This window comes from Herpailurus yagouaroundi, unplaced genomic scaffold (assembly GCF_014898765.1).
Source record: "Herpailurus yagouaroundi ecotype Mexico unplaced genomic scaffold, PumYag 187, whole genome shotgun sequence".
Lineage (NCBI taxonomy): Eukaryota > Metazoa > Chordata > Mammalia > Carnivora > Felidae > Herpailurus > Herpailurus yagouaroundi.
Window position 1 is genome coordinate 2,982,701 of NW_024412418.1, and position 21,654 is coordinate 3,004,354.

At 41.7% G+C, this 21,654-nt stretch overlaps 2 protein-coding genes across 2 annotated transcripts; both read left to right on the plus strand.

Annotated features, from left to right (window-relative positions):
- Positions 1 to 3,896: 3,896 nt before the first annotated feature.
- LOC121043922 (olfactory receptor 10Q1-like) lies at positions 3,897 to 4,856 on the plus strand. The gene has a single exon (XM_040495899.1). It carries the CDS (start codon positions 3,897 to 3,899, stop codon positions 4,854 to 4,856), a length of 960 nt encoding a protein of 319 aa, XP_040351833.1.
- An 11,794-nt stretch (positions 4,857 to 16,650) lies between these two features.
- On the plus strand, positions 16,651 to 17,595 carry OR10W1 (olfactory receptor family 10 subfamily W member 1). The gene has a single exon (XM_040495775.1). It carries the CDS (start codon positions 16,651 to 16,653, stop codon positions 17,593 to 17,595), a length of 945 nt encoding a protein of 314 aa, XP_040351709.1.
- The last annotated feature ends 4,059 nt before the right edge of the window (positions 17,596 to 21,654 follow it).

The following is a 21,654-nucleotide window of genomic DNA, read 5'->3' on the forward strand; positions in this document are numbered from 1 at the left end:
CTATTCGTTTATAAATGTATGTATGTATCTATCTATCCATCCATCCATCCATCCATCATCTTTCTATGTAGGAGGAGAGGTCTTTTATAGCTTTGATATTCTAGAAAGGTTACATAGGAAACTCTCACTTAGAAGAGTTTTTCCCAAATTCTGTTAAACATCGGGTCTCCCTTACATGATTAAAGACACACATCATTTTTCATATTTTTTAAAATGGTTTCCCCAGAGCTGAGACTAAGATTTCAGTAGGCGTCAGGTGCTCAATAAATGCTAGCTAGCTTTCTTGCTTGCTTGACGGTGCTTAGTCTGATGCAGGCACAGCAGTCTCGGAACTGAGACAGTTTTGCAGCAGTTCATACAAACAGCACCTTACCCAGAGGTGCAGAGAGAAGGAGAATCAGGAATTCTTCCTGGACAATTGCTTCCTGAGCAGAAACCTGTAGAAATTAGCCAGAAAGAAAGGAAGGAAAAGTCACCCAGGCTGACAGACTTCCAGCCATTTCAGGAGAGAAACAAGATAGTAGTCAAGGGATTAGAGAGGGTGAGCACTGGGAAGAGATAGGCCCCTCTTAAAAGCTAGACACACGAAGTGAAATAAGCCGGTCACAAAGAGACATACTGTAGGGTCCCACTTATATGAGGAAACCAGAGTAGTCAAAGTCACCGAAACAGAGGGGGTGGTTCAGTAGTTAAGGGTCCGATTTGCTCAGGTCCTGTTCTCATGGTTCCTGAGTTTGAGCCCTGCATCAGGCTCTCTGCTGTCAGCACAGAGCCTGCTTAGGCTTCTCCGTCCCCCACTCTCTCTGCCCCACCCCTGCTCGTGAGCTTTCTCTCTCTCTCTCAAAAATAAATAAACATTAAGAAAAAAATCATAGTCACAGAGAGTAGAATTGCAGTTGCCAGGGGCTGGGAAGGAAGAGAGATGGGGAGTTGTTTAATGGTATAGAGTTTCACTCTTGCAAGATGAAAAGATTTCTGTCGATAATGGCATTGATAGTTGCACAAAAATCTGAATATACTTAACACCATTGAACTATATACTTAAAAGCGATTAAAATGGTAAATATTGTGTTATATAGATCTTACAATAGGAAATGTTTGGGAGGGGGAAGAGCTGGGCAACACACAAGGCACTGTGTGTATATTTTTACTAACATGAACACGAACGCTGCAGATTGTCAGCTAAGGAAACTGAGCTTTGTAGGTTTACTTATTAAGTAAATTTTCAAGGCCAGAGAGCTGGTGTGTGGCAGAACCTGGATTCAAATGCAGGCAAAAGGACCTTAGAGCCTGTGTGTTTTCACACAGGAATAATTAACTCAAGAATTTCCTTCACAGTGGTCAGGGGACAATATGGTGGGGACAGTATGGAGTAGCAGGGCTTTTTCTCAGGCTTCTCTAATCATACTTTGTAGGAGACTGCCTCCCTCTCTACATGTATGGATTCGGAGATTGAATATTTGTATTCGACTCTCCAATGGAATTGTTCCAACAAATCTGTCTTTTCTGTGTAGGTCTTTGGGACGTCTTGTCAAAGTTACCAAGTAATTGATAACAGGTTAAAAGAATGAAATCCAAGAACCAAAGAGTGTAGGGGAGACTCTACCTTCTCATAACTAGATCCTGCTGGCTCAGGATCTTAGTTTTGTCCTTACCTATATGATTTCTTTATGATTTCCTTTTTGATTCTGCTTTTTAAGAATATGCTTTCTGGCCATCCAAAAATAAATGTCAGCATATGATAATTTTTAAAAATTCATATCAAAATGAATATTGGTCCATTATTCCATACTGTAGTTATTTGAAAAATAGTTTGAGTTAACATTTAGTGAATGTTTATAGGGACAGATGCCATATTAAGTGCTTTTAATTTATTTTCATTATATTGTCCAAGTGTCTTTATTGTCATTCCCATGTTATGGCTTTTAAAAATTGAAGTATATGGATTTTATGTAAAGTGCCCATGATTCCTTTGAACCCAAGGAGTCTGATGGCAGAAAACATGCACTTAGCCAATCTGCTATGCTGCCATACCTTTATCATGAATTGGAGACTCACATATTTATGAGTATTTTCTGTCTTACTGAGCTCTCTATTCCTGCATGTATTTTTAATTGATTTAATTTTGATATACAACATGTTATTATTTAATGCTACAATTTAATAGTTAATGCAAGCCTCACCCTCACTCTTTTTTGAACATCCATTCTCACTTGGCTGTTCTTCCAAATAAACTTTAAAATCACATTATGAAATACATGCACACGCACACAAAAGTGTGCACGTATACAAACTCAAATTATCTTGGGATCTGTATCAGACTCATACCAACTACATGCATTATTTTTAAGATACATAATATTGCTAAAATGTTGAGTTTTTCCATACAAAAAAGCTCTACTAGCTGCCTTAAATTTGTCTTATGATTACATTACAGTGTTTGACACTTTATATTTGTGAGGCTATTGGGATTAGAATGTTCTAAGTACTTATTGCTGGTACAGAGAAAAACTTTTGTGCTTTCTGTAAAGTAAAAGCTCTTTCATCCAATGCAATCAGAGCCAGAAATTGATCAGATCATTGAAAAGGCAATTACGAAAAAAATTAAATTTATTATCATTTTTACATTATTTATTTATTTTTATTTTTGAGAGAGAGTACGAACAGGGGAGGGGCAGAGAGAGAAGGAGACACAGAATTCAAAGCAGGCTCTAGGCTCTGAGCTGTCAGCACAGAACCCGACTGGGAACTTGAACCCCCAGACCACGAGAACATGACCTGAGCCAAAGTTGGATGATCAACTGACTGAGCCACCCACACACCTGCGCAAAAAATCAATTTTAAAATGTATGCATTCCTTAAAATCTTTAACATATAATTGCATAAGCATATTTAAAACACATAACTGCACGTTTTTACCCCCATTTCTGTATCCATTTTGTTCTTTTTTTCTTTTGAATAATAGCTTCCTTCTTTAATTTTTCTCTTTAACTTTGGAAAAAGACATATATGTTTATATTATGTATATTTGGAAAAATACATTCTCTTTGTGTTTAATATTAAAGTGATCAATATTAAATATTGAAGAATTGGGCACCTGGGTGGCTCAGTCAGTTAAGCACCCAACTCTTGATTTCCACTCAGGTCATGGTCTCAAGGTTCGTGAGATCGAGCCTTGCGTCAGGCTCTGTGCTGACAGCACAGAACCTGCTTGGGCTTCTCTCTCTCCCGTTCTCTCTGCCCCTCCCTCCCCCTCCCTCTCTCAAAATAAATAAAAAACATTTTATGAATAAATAAATAAATAAATATTAAAGAATGTATAAAGAATAAACTTTTCTCTAACCACCCACATCTCAATAAAGTTTATACTTTAATCATATAAAGTCTACATATAAGTCACTCTTTACACAGTGTGAGAAAACTAAGTTTCCCTCTCTCTCCTTTCTCCTATCCATTTTTCATATTTTTCATATCAGTTGAGAGGTTTTAGGTCTGGAGTACTCTTAAAAATTATTTTTCATAATAAACTTCTTAAGAATTATATTGGTCATTGAAGAGGGCATCTTTTGGGATGAGCACTGGGTGTTGTATGGAAACCAATTTGACAATAAATTTCATATATTAAAAAAAATTATATTGGAAACTTCCGTTCTTTATAAAACAATACTTGGAATAATTATTTAGACACAGCAGGGTTTTACTGTTTTACTTCTCACGACATTTATATCACACAACACCCAACACTTCACTTTCGTTTGGTTTTTTTTAACAAACTAGATGATTTGAGGAATTGAGTTATTTTTTTCTGCACGAAACGTGCCTTTATTCTAACTCGGACAATAAAACAACTCAGCAAAGAAAGATCCGGCCCTTTCTGTCTCTCTCTTGCAGGGGACATGTTTGCCAGGAGCCCCGTCCTCAACCAATCCGGCCCCACCGAGTTCGTGTTCCGCACGTTCACCACCGTCCCCGAATTCCAGGCCCTCCTCTTCCTCCTCTTCCTCCTGCTCTACTTGATGATCCTTTGTGGCAACGCGGCCATCGTCTGGGCGGTGCGCACACACAGCTCGCTGCACACCCCCATGTACTTCTTCCTGTGCAACCTGTCTTTCGTAGAGATCAGCTACACCACAGTGGTGGTGCCTCTGATGCTTGCCAACCTTTGGGGCGCCCGGAAACCCATTCCGCTGGCTGGCTGTGGGGCCCAAATGTTCTTTTTTCTCACGCTTGGCGGCGCTGACTGCTTCCTCTTGGCAATCATGGCATACGATCGCTACGTGGCCATCTGCCACCCGCTGCGCTACACCCTCATCATGACCCAGAAGCTGTGCGTCCGGATGGTGCTGTGCGCCCTGGGCCTGGCCCTCCTCCTCTCCCTGCAGCTCACCTGCTTGATCTTCACCTTGCCCTTCTGCGGGCACCGCCGGGAAATCAACCACTTCCTGTGCGACGTGCCTCCCGTCCTGCGGCTGGCCTGCGCCGACATCCGCGTGCACCAGGCGGTGCTCTACGTGGTGGGCATCCTGGTGCTGACCGTCCCCTTCCTGCTTATCTGTGTGTCCTATGTGTTCATCGCCTCCGCCATCCTGCGCATCCGCTCCGCCGAGGGCCGCCGCCGGGCCTTCTCCACCTGCTCGTCGCACCTCACCGTGGTCCTGCTGCAGTATGGCTTCTGTGCCTTGGTCTACCTGCGTCCCCAATCGAGCTCGTCGGTGGATGAGGACCGCCAGTTTGCCCTAGTCTACACCTTCATCACCCCCCTACTCAACCCGCTGATTTACACCCTTAGGAACAAGGATGTCAAAGGTGCCCTGAAAAAGGCCATCAGTAGCAAAGGAACAGGTGAAGCTCTCTGAAGTTTCAGGGGGACTTGAAACAGGTCCCTGAGCATAGGACAACAGTGAAACCCTTACCACAAATGCCAGATTTATATTTATTTCTCCAAAGTTTGGATTTTCATTTCTTCTGTCCCTAACATGCTTGTTTGCTACAGTTCACTTTCATGTTTTTAAAGTTCTCTGAACCTTTAAAACTGAAAATTGACAAGATTTCTGTAGGCTATTATTCACTTAGCCACGGATTAAAAGTCTATATTTATTCTGAAGCAATGTTATTATCTTTGAAGCTTCCTCTTGAGAAGCAATGGTATTAGCTGATTGCTTGGAAAATGTTCATAAGGATATCTCACCTAAAATGCCTTATTCTTGTTTTGTGTTTAGAGTATGACAGAGTTGCCTGGGTGGCTCAGTCGGTGAAGTGACCTGCTCTTGATTTCGGCTCGGGTCATGATCTCACGGTTCATGGGTTTGAGCCTCGCATTGGGCTGTGAACTGACAGAGTGGAGCCTTCTTGGGATTCTCTCTCTCCCTGTCTCTCTCTGCCCCTCCCCTGCTCACACTCTCTATTTCTCTCAAATAAATAAATAAGCTTAAAAAACACCTTTAAAGTATGACAAGTAATAACCTGGTTAATGCACCTATTTCCTTCATTAAGCCTCTTTTGTACATTACAAGGTCCTGTGGTTGGGTCTAACCTATGCTCCCACATTCAATCCAGGAATGTACAAGTAAGTTAGGAAAGGTGGTGCAGAATCAGTTTGCTCTGAGAGTTAACATGTGTTGAGAATAACTTATGCCAACATAAGACCCCCTAAGTTCTGGGAAAGCAAGAGTGGGTCATCAAGTATCATGGTCAAACTCTCCAGCGGTCATCCTCTGTATTGGTCAACATTCTCCAGAGAAACAGAGCAAACAGGATAGAGAAAGAGGTGTTTGCAAGCAATTGGCTCACACAGTTGTGAAGTTTGGCAAATCCAAAATGTTCGGCCAAGGCCAACAGGCTGAAAGTTCCAGCAGGCATCAGTTGCCATCTTGAGTTTGAAGGCAATGGAAAAAGAATCCCTTCCTTTTCTGGCTGTCTCAGCCTTTTCTCTCAAGACCTTTAAGAGATTAGATGAGGTCCATCCACATTATGGAGGGTAAGCTGCTCTACACAAAGTCTACTTATTTACATGTTCAGCACATCTGAAAAACACCTTCATGGCAGCATCTTGACTGGTGTTTGACTAAACAACCGAGTACCATAGCCTAGCCATTTGACTCATAAAAGTAATCATCACTATCCACCCCCTGTCCACTTGGCGTTCATACTCATCTCCTTAGACCATACTTGACCTCCAAATAAAGACCATAACAGCCATATTTCTACCCAACCTGATAACAATTATCATGTCTATAACCAAAAATGTACTTTTCCCCCCCAAGAGAATGCAAAGTCTTTGGGTGATATTCACCGTTGTCCTTTATACTCTGTAACTTAAATACTATGATGTAAAGTTAATACATTTTATGTTATGTTTTAATGGGATAAGAGAGGGAAGAAAATACACACATACATACACACAAACATATTCCTTAAAAAAAAAAAAAAAGAAACACACCTAACAATTGCAGTCTTCATTTCTGCAAATGGTTATGTGCTCAAAACTGATGTTTATAAATCCCTTCTTTCAATACCCATTCCGTAGTCCCTTTCTCCTTAGAAAGTATCCCAGCTTGCCATGGTTCTTTATGTAGTGGAGTGACTCAAACTTTCCTTCCCAAAAGGTCTGGGACTTTTACAGTCTTCCTTGAATTGAATTGTTGTAGTGGCCCATCCATTTTAACCACAGGGCGTAGTAGTACTAAGACATGCCCTAAGGGATCTCCTGTTTGAAAGACACTCTTCAGTACCTCTATTATGAAGCAACAGTCCAATTTCCCCTTCGTAATCAGGATGTTACTCCAGTCAGTACAGTAATACCTTGTTTACCTGTTGATTCAGGGTCATGAAGAGCCCGAAGTGGCCAGGTGACAGTCTTAACTTCCAGTTCAATAGAATCATTGTTGTGTTTCATGGTGGAATCATTCCTCCCATTGGTACAGAGACCTCTTCACCAGCAAAGCATAATGTCATGGGGACAGAAAAGAATAATTTTGCTGGTGGATGACCAAAATCCATTCCCATTTCCACCCACTGATTTGCAAGTCCTGGCTATGGGAGAAATAATACTATATTTCTGGCTATGGGAAGTATGAGTCTTGGCTACGGGAGAAATAATACTATATGCTGATTTAGAGCACATAAAGCCTCCTGGAGAAACTTGCCTCAGCCCTGAAAGGTACTGTCAGCCAGCTGGTGCTGTAATTATCTTCAAAAGGTCATTCACTACTCTACCGAGCCAGATGCTTCAGGATGGTGGGAAACACGGTAAGACCAGTGAGTTCCATGAACATGGGCCCATTATCACTTCATTTACTAGAAAGTGATTTCCTTGAGCAAAAAACTATGCCGCATGAAATGCCATGACTGTAAATAAAGAATTCTGTAAGTATGTAGTTTTGGCAGAAGCATTGTATGCAGAGAAGCCAAATCTTCCTGAAAGTAAGCATCCCAAACTGGGGGGGGGAAATACAGGATGGGTTTAGGGACCCACTGGACCCACTGTGAGATGAACCTGAGCTAAAAAGTCCTTTGATCCCCTGGTCTCCATAAGCACCTACTCTGACTAGGGACTATGGTGACTTCTGGGTCTCCTGGAATTAGTGTCAGTTCATGGCCATTGTATAGTAGACCTGAAAATTCTGATTATTTCCTTTCCCCCAATGTAGTCATGTTGCTGAAAGTGTTTAGATCCCTTTCGGGAAGACTGAGCAAAAGATTAACAGCATACATACATTTTTGGAAGCATAGTAGGGTCCTTCCCCATGAAGACACAGCCTCCCCCTTCATTCAAGGGGTTCTAGGTCTGCAAACTAGCTCAAGTCTGGGAATTGACTCTCTGTTTTATGATTCAAGTTACACTTTTGTTCACTTGATCCGGAACTCTTCCACTCATACATATCAAGTAAGAATGTAGTAGACTTCTCATCCTTTCACTTCTGGGAGCACTGTGATCAACTAGCCAAGGCCGTAAGTCTCTGTGAAGTAGACTATTCTGATTACTGCTTCGACTCTGTGCAGTGTAATAACCACACCCACCCTACCTTTGACAAGTAAGTACCATCACTTGGCCTTGGCCACCCTGGGGTCCAAGTATTTCCATTGCATTTAGGTTTCCCAATTTAGAGGCAGCAGATCTCACTGAAATTTCTGACAGAGAGAAAAGCAATCACACAGCCTTCAAAAATGTTGGGGGCTCCCCTTATAAATTTGTTTCCCACAATCATGGGGAAAGTTGTGTCTTCTGGACTTTCTTGGGACAAGTAAGCGGGTCTTAAGTGACAAATCCACTCTAACTTCTAATCTCCTGAAGCTTTTCAATTGTTTTCTCTACAGTAGACCAAAGCAGAACTCGTATTTCAACTTATTTTGGTGTAGCCCCCCTACTGGCCCATGTTTCAACCAAACAATCAAATCGTTAAGAGCCCTAACACCCCAAGCTGCAAAGTTAATTGAGAATCTATGCTTTGTGGACCCATGTCGATAAATTCAGCCTGATCCAACTTTGTGTTCCTCCCATCATTAACCCATACATTTAATATCCATTTCTATGCACATTCCCCAGAATTTTGTTTGTTATAAATTAGAAAAAATCATGTATTTCTTTTACAATGTAATGCACCTCTTCATATGATAGACTTTGTAGGGGCGCCTGGGTGGCTCAGTTGGTTAAGCGTCCGACTTCGGCTCAGGTCATGATCTTGTGGTTTGTGAGATCAAGCCCTGCGTCGGGCTCTGTGCTGATAGCTCGGAGCCCGGAGCCTGCTTCAGTTCTGTGTCTCCTTCTCTCTCTGCCCCTCCCCCACTTGTGCTCTGTCTCTCTCTGTCTATCAAAAATAAATAAGTGTAAAAAAATTTTTTTTAAATGATAGACTTTGTACACCATCTTTCAGGGCCTGCTGGGACTTGAGCCTAGTTATAGGTCAAGAAGCAAAGGGGGGTGATGGGAGTGGATCCTATGGAGAACCAGCAGTGTCTCACAAGGCAAATCGCTCAGGGGAGGCCATTATAGGTAAGGCAGGATTAATCTCCTCAGTGGGAGTGGTATGCCTTGTTCTACTGCCAAAGAAGACTCATCAGAATTTAGGGGTTCTATGCCCCCAGAATCATCAGGAATTATCCTGTATATCCTCATTCCAATTTTCAGGATCCCATTCCTTCCCAGCTAATGTCTTCAAACATCAGGAGGAAACCTTGAGAGGCCAAGAATCCAATTTACATTGTAAATCAGCCACTCACAGAATGAGATTCTGGGTGTGTTTTTCAGCAACCTCAGCTCACAACTACAGAATACACTGGTCTCTTTCAGGCAGGCATGGAAGTTTTCAGGTCATTTATGAAATAGTAGAGCTGAGACTTTGAGTCACCGGGCTCAACCTTTTCTTTCCCACTTACTCTAGTGCATTTAGAAGCAAACAGCCAATCTCATTATAGTCATCACTTGGACAAAAATATCTGAAGGTATCATGTGCATGGTCACCCAAAACCTGGCTTCCGTAAGTACTGACTTAGCTGTACCCAGTGGTGATATTTTGCATATCTCTGTTGCTGCGTCACACTGTAGACTCAGTGTTCCCTTTACAACTTGAAGTGGAGTCTTCAGTGCCTTTAACTCTTATCAGATCAGTGAGCCAATTCCACAAACCCCAGAACCAATTCTGAAAACTCATCCTTAATATTCTGTTCCTCTAGAACCACTCTTGGGATAAAAAACTGTATTAATCAGGGTTCTCCAGGGAGCAGAACCAATAGGTTGCATGGAGGGGTGGGCGGGAGGAAAAGCTTGTTTTATGGAATTGGCTCATGCAGTTGTGGGTCTAGTGAGTTCAAACTCTGCAGGGTAGGCCAGCAGGCTGAAGACCAAGGGAAGAGTTGATGTCTCAGCTTGAATGTGAAGGCAGTCTAGAGGCAGAATCCCTCTTATTCAGGGCACCTCAGTCTTCTTTCCTCTTAAAGCTTTCAACTGATTAGATGTGACCCACCCACATAACAGATAATAGTCTGCTTTACTCAAATCCTACTCATTAAATTGTTAACTCACCTAAAAATATCTTCACAAGTAACATCTAGACTGGTGTTTGACCAAATATTTAGGGACTCTGGCCTAGCCGAGATAATACATTAAAATGACCACAACAGCCTAGGAAATGACAAGGAAAGGCTCTGATGCAACTTCTAATCTCAGTGGTATTATTTACATTTCTATATTAGAAAAATGTGAGGAAATCCTTTTAACAACATTTTATTCACTAGAAACTCATCATACAAAGTATTACTTCAAAATATGCAATCATTTAGTTCTTAGAAATATATTCAATCTCAAACAATTCTCACTCTGATTAGTTTTCATCTTTAGAAAAAGATTAAATCCTTGGCCTAAGGAGTTATTGAAAGCAGTGTGCTGATCTTTTAAAAATAGATACTTATTCTCTACTCACTTCCCTTGGGATCCTGAAGAGCCACCTGGTTTTAATGTTCAATAGTCAGCGGACATTATTAGATGAAATCAGAAGAACCAAGTTAGTCCCGTTTTTGCCACTGACTTTTTGGACGCTATACAAATCAGGCCACTTCTCCACGTCTCATTTTCTCAGTGAAGGTCTCTGAATGATAGGATTTCCAATATCCATATGCCTGGATATGCTTAAATTTCAATATTTTTTTATTTTAGCCATGTTGCGTTTTTTTTCTTCCAGCTTTGAGTTCTTTACTACCTTCAACTGTATTTCCCTGTTTGAATTTTTTTTTTAATCCCATATTTCATGGATTGCTTCTTCTCATCATTCATGTTTTAAGTCAAACATCACCTCCTTAAGGAAGAGTCTTCTGATCATCCTCTTCCAGTCACTCTCTAGCTCTTCAACCTGTTAGATTTTCGTCATGGGGCTCATCACTATCTGATACTAACTGACTTATTTACCATGTGTATTGTCTGTTTCACTAGCAACAGCATAAGCCCGTGACAGCAGGAAGCTTGTTTGTCTTATCCATCTTGGTGCCCAGACTTAGACCAGTGATGGGCAGATCATACTAAATAAATATTTGTTTAATTAGTCAACCAATGATGAACCAAACTTTAAATGAGTGAACCCTAAGTCTGTGTTATTATCGGGTATCAAAAAGAACATATCAAAAGTATGTTCCACTGTGAAAGAACTAGGAGATCAATGGAGATGAGGGAGAGAAAGGCAATAAGGGGAAAGATATTAAAAATTAGCAAGTTTAATATGGCAAAGTAATATATGAGCAGGGACATGATCAAACCTACAAGCCTGTATGGTACACTGAGTGAAAACGTATGGTTTCTTCAAATTCTGGAAGACCACAGTAAGGGAATTATTTAAGAAGTGACAGAGGAGGGGTGCCTAGGTGGCTCAGTTAGTTAAGTGTCCGACTTCGGCTCAGGTCATGATCTCGCTGTCCGTGAGTTCGAGCCCCGCATCAAGCTCTGTGCTGACAGCTCGGAGCCTGGAGCCTGCTTCAGATTCTGTGTCTCCCTCTCTCTCTGTCCCTCCCTTGTTCATGCTCTGTCTCTCTCTCCCACAAAAATAAACAAACATTAAAAAAAGATATCATTAATAAGTGACAGAAGAAAGTTAAATGTCTGTCTAGTATTTCCCCTCAATTCATTCCTTTATATATAACCAAGGTTACCAGGTCCCCCTTTTTCATAGAAAATATAATTTTTTTAACATTTATTCATTTTTGAGAGAGACAGAGAGACAGAGTGTGAGTGGGGGATGGAAAGAGAGAGGGAGACATAGAATCTGAAGCAGGCTCCAGGAGCTGAGCTGTCAGCACAGAGCCCCATGTGGGGATCGAACCCTTGAACCATGAGGTCATGACCTGAGCTGAAGTCAGACGCTTAACCGAGTGAGCCACCCAGACACCCCTAAAATACAAAATATGGTCTCAGTTCCCCAGGGCAATAATAACTTGGGACTTGGGCTGACCCAGCTATGACAATCTGGTGGGAGTCAACTACTTGAAAGAGGAAGCACAAATGACCTTGATTAGGGACTGTCTTATTTCTCAGGAAATTACATGGGACGCTGAGAGTGTTGATAAAGGGTTTAATACTGGTCTTCACTTTGACAAGCTCACTGCAGATCTTCCATTGATGGGAGCTCCCAAGTGCAGGGACAGTTTTGGCTTCGGCTCATTATCTGGTCACAGGAGAGATCAACAGTCATCAAACCACCTCCTGGGAGAGACAGAATTTATGGACTAAGGCCCTACAGAGCAGAGCAATTTATTCCTTCCACAAATTTCCTTGGGAAGGTTACTAAAGCTTCCATCCCACGGGGCCAACTTTCTGGCCTCATGGTCCTCTCTCTCCCCACCAGAGCAAACAGCCCTCACCTGCTGTCTTCCATCTCTTACGACTAGACCTGAGGAGACCGGCTCGGTACACCCCTCCTCCTTCTCATGATAAAGGTAAGAAGTCTTTTTCTGTCTCCTTCTAGATTTACAACATACCAGGTACCCACTGACACCAGGCTAGAAAAGCAAGTAATGGCTCTACAAGTAGAGACTCCAGGATTTTAAAGCTCATTCAGCCCACGGCTTATCGTGTTCCTCTAAATTCACTTGGAAGGCCTATTCTTCTGATTAAAATGGTAATAACTAATCTTAGACTAAAAAATATTGAAGGGATGGCTAATGTAAGTTTGGAGAAGGTTTAAGGAATTAATAAAAGTCCTTTTCTTTTTTTTTTTTTAAACATTTTTTTTTTCAACGTTTATTTATTTTTGGGACAGAGAGAGACAGAGCATGAACGGGGGAGGGGCAGAGAGAGAGGGAGACACAGAACTGGAAACAGGCTCCAGGCTCTGAGCCATCAGCCCAGAGCCCGACGCGGGGCTCGAACTCACGGACCGCGAGATCGTGACCTGGCTGAAGTCGGACGCTTAACCGACTGCGCCACCCAGGCGCCCCATAAAAGTCCTTTTCTTGTAAGGTACCTCATTTAATCCTCTGCTATGAAGCAGGTATTATTAATATCCTTTTAACAGATCCGAAGAAAGGAGAGAAGAATTAACATTTATTATGCAACTTAATAGGTTTCACGCATCAAACCAAGGGTTCTAAATACTTTATCCCACTTAATTCCATCACAACACCATTAGGTGAGTATTATTATTTATGTTTTCGGAACATGAGGAGACAGACATTAATGTGAGTTGATCTGCCCCAGTGACATCGCTATTAATAATAGCTTGAGATTCTGCCTGGGGTATGATATCACCAAATCTGCTAACCCCCTTGTTTTGCACAATGCTAACTCCACAATTTGAGAGCCACTGCCGTCTGGACATCTTGTATTTCCAGAATGCACACGGGCAAGGTTTCTCAGACACTCTTGCCACATGGGGCTGGCCTGGCTGGAGAGGTAAGAAGGAAGATGTAGATATGATGTGGGCTGTGACTTGCAGCCACCGAGATAGGTGTGGATTCACGAACAGATGCCAGCCTGGGCAGATTTCTGGGCACGATGCTGGAGTGCTGTCGCTACTCTTGCCTCTGTCCTATGCCACATGTTTAGTAACAACTTGGAAAAACAAGTTGATGACATGCGGTTACAATAAGTTTCACTCTCTTTGAACATTAAATCTACTTTTTCATCTGTCCGGAATATGGACCCCATTATTCTGCCTGTCGTTCTTCTCCTGATTAATTCTATTTTTCAGATTTAAGCTTGAATATTACTCCTCTAGGAAGCCTTTCCGAATCCCCTAATCACAAACTATGTCAGAGACATATGTTGTTTAATCTTATGACACACTTCTTTATAGCATTGAGTCAGACTTTTATGTACATAAATTTTTATGGCATACATAAAAAATATATTTAATATATTTATATTATATTATTATATATTATATTAATTATATTATATAACATATAATTATAGTTATATAATATAATTAATTAATTACATTAATTAATATCTATTAAATACATAATATATTTAATATAAATATAAGTATAAACATGATGAACATGTTTTGCTTCTCTGAAAATGAAAAAATAATGTTTAGGGTTTTAGCATCCTGGGAGCTACCTCAGTCCGTCTGAGGAGACTATCAAAACAATGAAACACAAACAACTGGATGAATCTAATTTTGGTTAGTCTGAAGCAATAGACTGCCAATGGACAGATACTGATACCCAGATCTCTTTATACTTGACCATCCTTGTGATCTGTCCCATGCAGTATACTTCTAAGTAAGTTATTTAAAATTATAACATTTCCAGGGAGCCTGGGTGGCTCCATCGGTTGAGCATCTGACTCTTGATTTCGGCTCAGGTCATGATCCCAGGGTCATGGGATTGAGCCCTGTGTCAGGCTCCAGGCTGAGTGTGAAGACTGCTTAAGATTCTCTCTCCTCTCTCTCTCTCTCTCTCTCTCTCCCCCTCTGCCCCTCCTCCGCTCATGCTTTCTCTCTCTCAAACACAAAACAGAACGCAACAACAACAAAAATGAAAGCATTTCCAGAGCTGAAACTGAGACGTAACAAAACTATGTCGTTCAAGGAATACCAAAAGGAAAATGGGAGAAAATTTAGGGCTGCATGATAAAAGCTCTTCGTTCCAGAAGTGTTTCATGAAACAATGGCCCCATGCCATAGAACAGAATGGAATGTAGAGGTTACTGAGGCAGGTTTCAGCCATTACAAGAAAAGAATGTTAGGGAATTATGCTATCCAACAACAAAGCAACCAAGTTAGGAAGTAATGACATTCCCCAGGCTTTGAAGTGGACCCGATGTTCAGGTATTGTATGGAAAATTCAAGCATCTGACAGAGGACTGAACTAGGTAATTTCTGAAGTCCTCTCCAGCACTAAAAATTAATGACCTATAGATAACTCTTTTATAAATATTTTATTATAGATCTTGGAGAGCACTATTAAAATGACAGAAGTGTGGCTATCATAAAATTCTCTAAAGTCATCATTATCACACAGGTTCCAAAGCCCTCTATCAAATATAAGTGGGAAACTAGCCCTAAATGTGTTTGTTGTAGCCTTCTACTTGTTATGCTCCCTAGTGACAGGGTATTTTCCACAGTGCAGCCCTAATGTTGGTTACCAAGTTGTTTTCCGTGCGGGCTCTTAAACGGATGATTTGATCATGAAATCACCTTAAAAGTGAAAGAGAAAGTGAAAAAAAAAGTATAAATGACATACTTTTCATAGTATATTTATCCATACAACATGTATTTATCAAGTGCCTATAATTTGTACATTAGGCTTGGTGATATGGGAGATGAAAATGTAAATAAGGACAGATGTCTGCCCTTGAACTTATGGATAATAATGATGGTTATCTGTCATCGAGCTGCTCTTGTGATGAACTATGCATTGTGGTAGATACTTTACATAATGAACTCTTTTAATCCAAACAAAAACCCTCAGAACTAAGTATAATTATTATCCCCATTTGTCAAGTAAAGAAACTAAGACTCAGAGAAATTATATATCGCCCAGCATCACAGAGACAGGACGTGAGATTTTTCAAACCACATCATTTAATTCAAAACTGATTTCACACGGATGCACTGCCCCTACTCCTCATATTTTAATAAAATATTGAATAGGACAGGTAATATTAGAAATCATTCAGAGCATGACCAAAGTTCAGAAGAAGAAAAGAGAATTGATAGGAACTGGATACTACTCATCAGCTGTTGGAGAAACAACAGAGTCATTTGTGCCCCGGGTGCTCTGAATATCTGTGACAGTCTAGTCACATTTCTCCCTATGCTTGTGACACGGACCTGGGTCTATGTGGACAATTTGTACTAGTGTGGTGCTTCTGGCTTAAGATTTTTCTTCAAAGCTCATCATAAATAATTAATGTTGAAAATGGGAAGGTTGAGGAGCACCTGGGTGGCTTAGTCGGTTGAGTGTCCGACTCTTGATTTCGACTCAGGTCAAGATCTCACGGTTCATGGAATGGAGCCCCATATTGGGCTTTGTGCTGATGGCACGGAGCCTGCTTGGGAGGAGCCCTATGATAAATTTCCCTGTTTTCTTCAAGTCCTGCACTTCTCTTGATTGGGTATGAATTGAGAAACCAGGAGCGGGAGGCTCATCCCTGACCCTGTCCATCTCAGACCTGTGTGAGCTCTCCATGAGCATTGTTTACTTTCTTCAATTTCCATCTTATGATTGGATTTTCAGTGTTACATCCATATATTCCTGAGTCAATCCCTCAGGAGGCACTGGGTGTAAATAAATATGTGAATGAATGAGTGAATGAATGAATAGCTTCCCGCCCTCATCTTAATGACTGACCCCTGCTTTCAAGAATTCCTTGACACTTTCTTATGAATTTACTGAAAGAATTAACCTGCATTCCCCTTCTCCTAAAAATTGTTGAGAATGCCACAAACTTCCTCTGCCTCTTTTTCTTAAAAAAAAAAAAAAAATCTTATACAATTCAGGCCAACTCTTGGCACTTAGAAATTAAGTTATAGAGCTGTAGATATTTATGTGAAGAGACTTGGTAAAAGAAGAGGGAAAGAGAGAATTAGTCTCAATTCGAAGTTTCTGACTCCAGACCTGATCAGATTAGAACATGGCTCAGAGTGTGAACTAAATATATCATTGGTCTTATTTTCCCTCCTGCTTTGTAACTCTCAGCAGAGATCCTCTCTTAGCTCAATGACCTGGGGAAATCACTCACTGTTGATGGAATTTGTGTTCCTGGCCTATCCGTCTCCCCCAGAGCTCCGGGTCTTGTTTTTCCTTGGAGTCAGCCTGGTTTATATCTTGATCATCGGTGGGAATGTCTTCATTGTGGTGGCCATCCATACAGAAGCACGCCTGCACACAGCCATGTACTACTTCCTGGGCAGCCTCTCGGGAATAGAACTATGCTACACTGCTGTGGTGGTGCCCCACATCCTGACCAACATCCTCCAGTCAGAGAAGACCATCACCCTCCTGGGCTGTGCCACTCAGATGATCTTCTTCATTGGGCTTGGTAGCGCTGACTGCTTCCTCTTGGCTGCCATGGCCTATGACCGGTATGTTGCTATTTGCTCCCCCTTGCAGTACCCGCTCACTGTGACTTTAACTCTCTGTGTCCACTTGGTCGTGGCCTCTGTGGTCATTGGCTTGTTCCTGTCCACACAACTGGTGGCCTTCATCTTCTCGCTGCCATTCTGCCAGGCGCGGACTATCGAGCACTTCTTTTGCGATGTGCCACCGGTGATGCGTCTTGTTTGCACCAACAGCCACATCCATGAGCGGGCAGTGCTGGTGGCGGCCACATTGGCCATTGCCATGCCTTTCTTCTTCATCGCCACCTCCTACGCCTTCCTTGTGGCTGCTGTGCTCAAGATCCACTCAGCAGCTGGCCGCCACCGGGCCTTCTCCACCTGCTCCTCCCACCTCTCCGTGGTCCTGCTGCAGTATGGCTGCTGTGCCTTCATGTACCTGCGCCCCAACTCCAGCTACTACCCCAAGCAAGACCAGTTCATTTCACTGGTGTACACATTGGGAACCCCACTGCTCAACCCACTTATCTACACCTTGAGGAACCATGAAATGAAGGGGACCCTGGGGAGAGTTCTTGCCAGGAATTGCCTCTCCCAGAACAACTAGGGGAGGGTATAACCTTCAGGCAAGGATTTGGTTCCAGCTCATGCCAATCTCCACGCAACTGGAATTTATCCTAGTTAATAAGTCATCTTTTAAAAATGATATAAATTATCTGGATATTATTTAGCTATGTGTGCCAGAGACCTCTAAAATTTGTCTACTATTTTACTCACTAATTCTCTTCTAGAAAGGAAATTAGGGGCGCCTGGGTGGCGCAGTCGGTTAAGCGTCCGACTTCAGCCAGGTCACGATCTCGCGGTCCGTGAGTTCGAGCCCCGCGTCAGGCTCTGGGCTGATGGCTCAGAGCCTGGAGCCTGTTTCCGATTCTGTGTCTCCCTCTCTCTCTGCCCCTTCCCCGTTCATGCTCTGTCTCTCTCTGTCCCAAAAATAAATAAATGTTGAAAAAAATTAAAAAAAAAAAAAAAGGAAATTAACAAATGTGCATAACAACAGAAAGTGACAAGTATGATACTGCCTCTCAGTTATCGGCTGGAAAGAGAGGGCTCATTCAATAGATTTTAACTGAAAAAATAATAATAATAAAAAGATTACATATCGAAGTAAAGGAACCAATAAGAGTAGCAACACACACCAGTCTAGCAATAGAAAGAAGCCACGATCGCCCCTGGACCTCACAGACAGAAGGTGGTACAGTATTATCAGAGACCAGTAAGAGCTAGATTCATTGAGAGAAAACACTTGGTAGAAACTGTACCTTCAGGGCTTTAGGGGGGGAAAGGCAACAACGGACAGGACTCCAGCCACGCAAGGAGAGAGCAGGGAGATAAATAGCCCCGCCTCTCTCTGCTTGCACCCTCCCAACCCAACCCTTGCCCTGTCTCCCATTGGCCAAACCCAACTGGAAGCAAGAGGGCAGTGTAGACTGAATGATTCGGTTCTCAGAAACTAGACTTGTAGAGCAAGACAGGGCAGAAAAGGATCCTGAGAGTTAGGGACAAACAGAGAACAATCAGAAAAGGATTGTTTATTATATAGTATTTTATGGAGAAATGAAAATATGTTAACAGCCCAATTTCCCCTTAATAAAGTATTGGCTAGACAATTATTGTATGAAAGAATATTGTTTATACCCTCTACCTCACAATGCACGTCCTCCAAATAAGCTTTATTTTCTGGGAAAAGTAACAGTAGCTTCCATGCTCATTTGCCTTAGTGAATTCCTGTTTTCCTTCCAGTTATATTCTGATAATACTTTATTATCTTTTCACCTGTCTGGGGCTTTTAAGAAGATGATTTTTGTGTCTTTTTAAGTATTCTCGATAGCCCCTAGAATTTTAGGTAGTAATTAACTTCTTAGTAACACGTTCATTTATCAGTGGCATTCTACAGTCAATAATCCCTAATTAGTTACATAATTAAAGAAGTGGTTATCTGGAAGTTTACCGAGAGGCAATGAAGAAGATTTGTGGCACAGCACAGGCCCCGGAGCCATGATACCTGGGTTTGCCTCTTTCTACATGTGTGACAAGGAAAGAATCACTTAAGGCCTCTGTGCTTTGATTTTATTTTTAATCAAATGGAGATTACAATAAACGTAGCTGAAAGAATCATTTAAGGATTAAATGAATTCCGGCAGGTTTTACAATAAGCCCTATAAGCATGATATCAACCATTGTTGTATTATTATTGCTCCTATCATTATCGTCGTTATTTGGGGGTCCCAGAAGGAAAATAAAGGAAGAGAACTGGAGGGGCTATTTTCCCAAGAGACGTTATGAGAGGTTCTTCCAGCATCTTCTCCACACTTCCTTCCTTGGGGTGTTCTGCTGACTCATCAAATAGATTCAAGCTTGAGGGGATCAGCAGCAACAATGAAAGGGTAAATTTACCTGAGAGAATTCCTTCTTTTTGAGATTCAGCCATTTAAGATCTGTAGAGGTGAAAGAAGTGTGTTTAGTTTATAGTATTTGTTAGTAGTAATGAGTGTAATGATTTTAAAGGAAACCTTTCCCATTCTACCTAAACCTACCGAAATGATTAACAGAACATATATGTTTTAGTTGGCATGGGCTGCTGTAACAAAACACCGCAGGCTGAGTGGCTTAAACAGCCGAAATGTATCCCTCAAAGTTCTGGAAGCTGTAAATCCGAGATCAATCAATGTGCCAGAGTCTAGTGAGGACACCCTTCCTGGTTTCCTGTCTTCTCGTTGTCACCTCATATTGTGGAGAGAGAGAGAATTCTAGTCTCTATTTTTAAATGTTCTCTTTACTTTTGAGAAAGAGAGACAGAGAGAGGCAGAGAGTGAGTGGGGGGGGGGGAGGGCAGAGAGAGAGGGAGACAGAATCCGAAGCAGACTCCACCTCTGAGCCATCAGCACAGAGCCCGACGCGGGGGTCGAACCCGGAAGCTGTGAGATCATGACCAGAGCTGAAGTCGGACGCTTAACCGACTGAGCCACCCACGCGTCCCTAAGTAAATAAACTTAAAAAAAGAAAAGAAAAAAAGAAACTTAAACCTATAAACTTCTTGTGGATGTCAAGTCCTAGTCCTTCTTTTCTGCTTCATGGATGACGACGATGATGATGATGATGATGACGATGATGATGATAGCTGACCCCTTCATGATCACTTACATGGTTTTATTCATTTATCCTTTCCAAAACTTTAGAAGAGGCATATCATTATTATCCCCAATTCATAGATGAGGAAACGGATGCACAGAAAGGTTAAATTACTATACAAGGTTTAAAAAAAAATGGTGAGAAGCATAACCAGAGATCAAACCCAGGAAACAGAGCATCTGAGTCCACCCACTTAATCAATATGCTCTATTACTCTTTTCAGAACAAAGTGCCCAATGCCCGGTGAGCCAAACAGCAAGGAGGCTGTTTTACTCTAGACACAGGGTGAAGCAGAAAGCAACAGACGGTGGTATGGTAGGAGATAAGATATGAAAGGAGATAAGAAATTACACAAAGTCAGAATCGTGAAGCAATGTATAGACCATAGTAAGAGCTTCGATTTCACCCTAAGTAAGGTACTAGGCCACGGGAGAGATTTGAGTGGAGTGGGAGCATTATCAGGCTTACATTTTAAGTAAATCACTCTGCTTGTGGAGTAGAAAATACGCTATTTGAGAGAAAACAGGGGACCAGAGTCTTGTTAGGCATCTGTTGTAACAATCTAGGCAAGGAATCACATTTCTGATGTCTTTGGAAGGTAAAGCCAATAGAATTTTGTACAGATGGGATGTGGGGTGTGAGTGAAAGAGGGGAGTCAAGGAAGACTTCAATTTTTTTTTTTTTTGACTTCTAAAAGTGGAATGAGATGCCATCTACTAAAACTGAGACTCTTAGGAGAAAGTAAAATTTAGTGAGGAAAATCAAGAATTGTGTTTTGGGTATGTGGCACTTAAAATATATTTTGGATGTTGAAAAGTTTCTATTCAAAGCCTGCTCCCCAGTCAAGCTTCCAGACAAAGCTCACAGGCATCTGTACTTGGCCCCAACTCTTTGTTTTTCTGCATTATGGTGCTCCCGGTCTCAGAAAATATACCACAACTACAAAACATATTCTTTTCTAGCTGGACCACAACCCACATCGCAGATGAGCCCCATACGGAGTCCCCCCAAGGAACTGGTCACCTCCTGCTCTACCCGGCCAATAGTGGATCCCTCCACTCACTTTCCCACATGGGCACAGCTGCAACCCTCTTACATCCTTAAAACCCCTTAAAAGGCCTAGCCTAGGGGTGCCTGGGTGGCTCAGTTGGTTGACATCCAACGCTTAATTTTGGCTCTGGTCATGATCCAGAGTTGTGGGATCAAGCTCCATGTCAGGCACCACACTGAGCAGGGATTCTCTCTCTCTCTCTCTCTCTCTTTCTCTCTTACCCTCTGCCCCTCTCCCCTGCTCATGCTCTCTCTCTCTCTCAAATTAAAAACAAAAATCTTCAAAAAAACCCCACAATGGCCATAATGAGGAACATTCCAATTAGACAAGATCATTTAAGCAGTACACTTTAAAACAAAGATTCCTAAATCAAACCAAAAGAATGGGATACCTATTTTTTTATTTTTATTTTTTTAATTTTTTTTT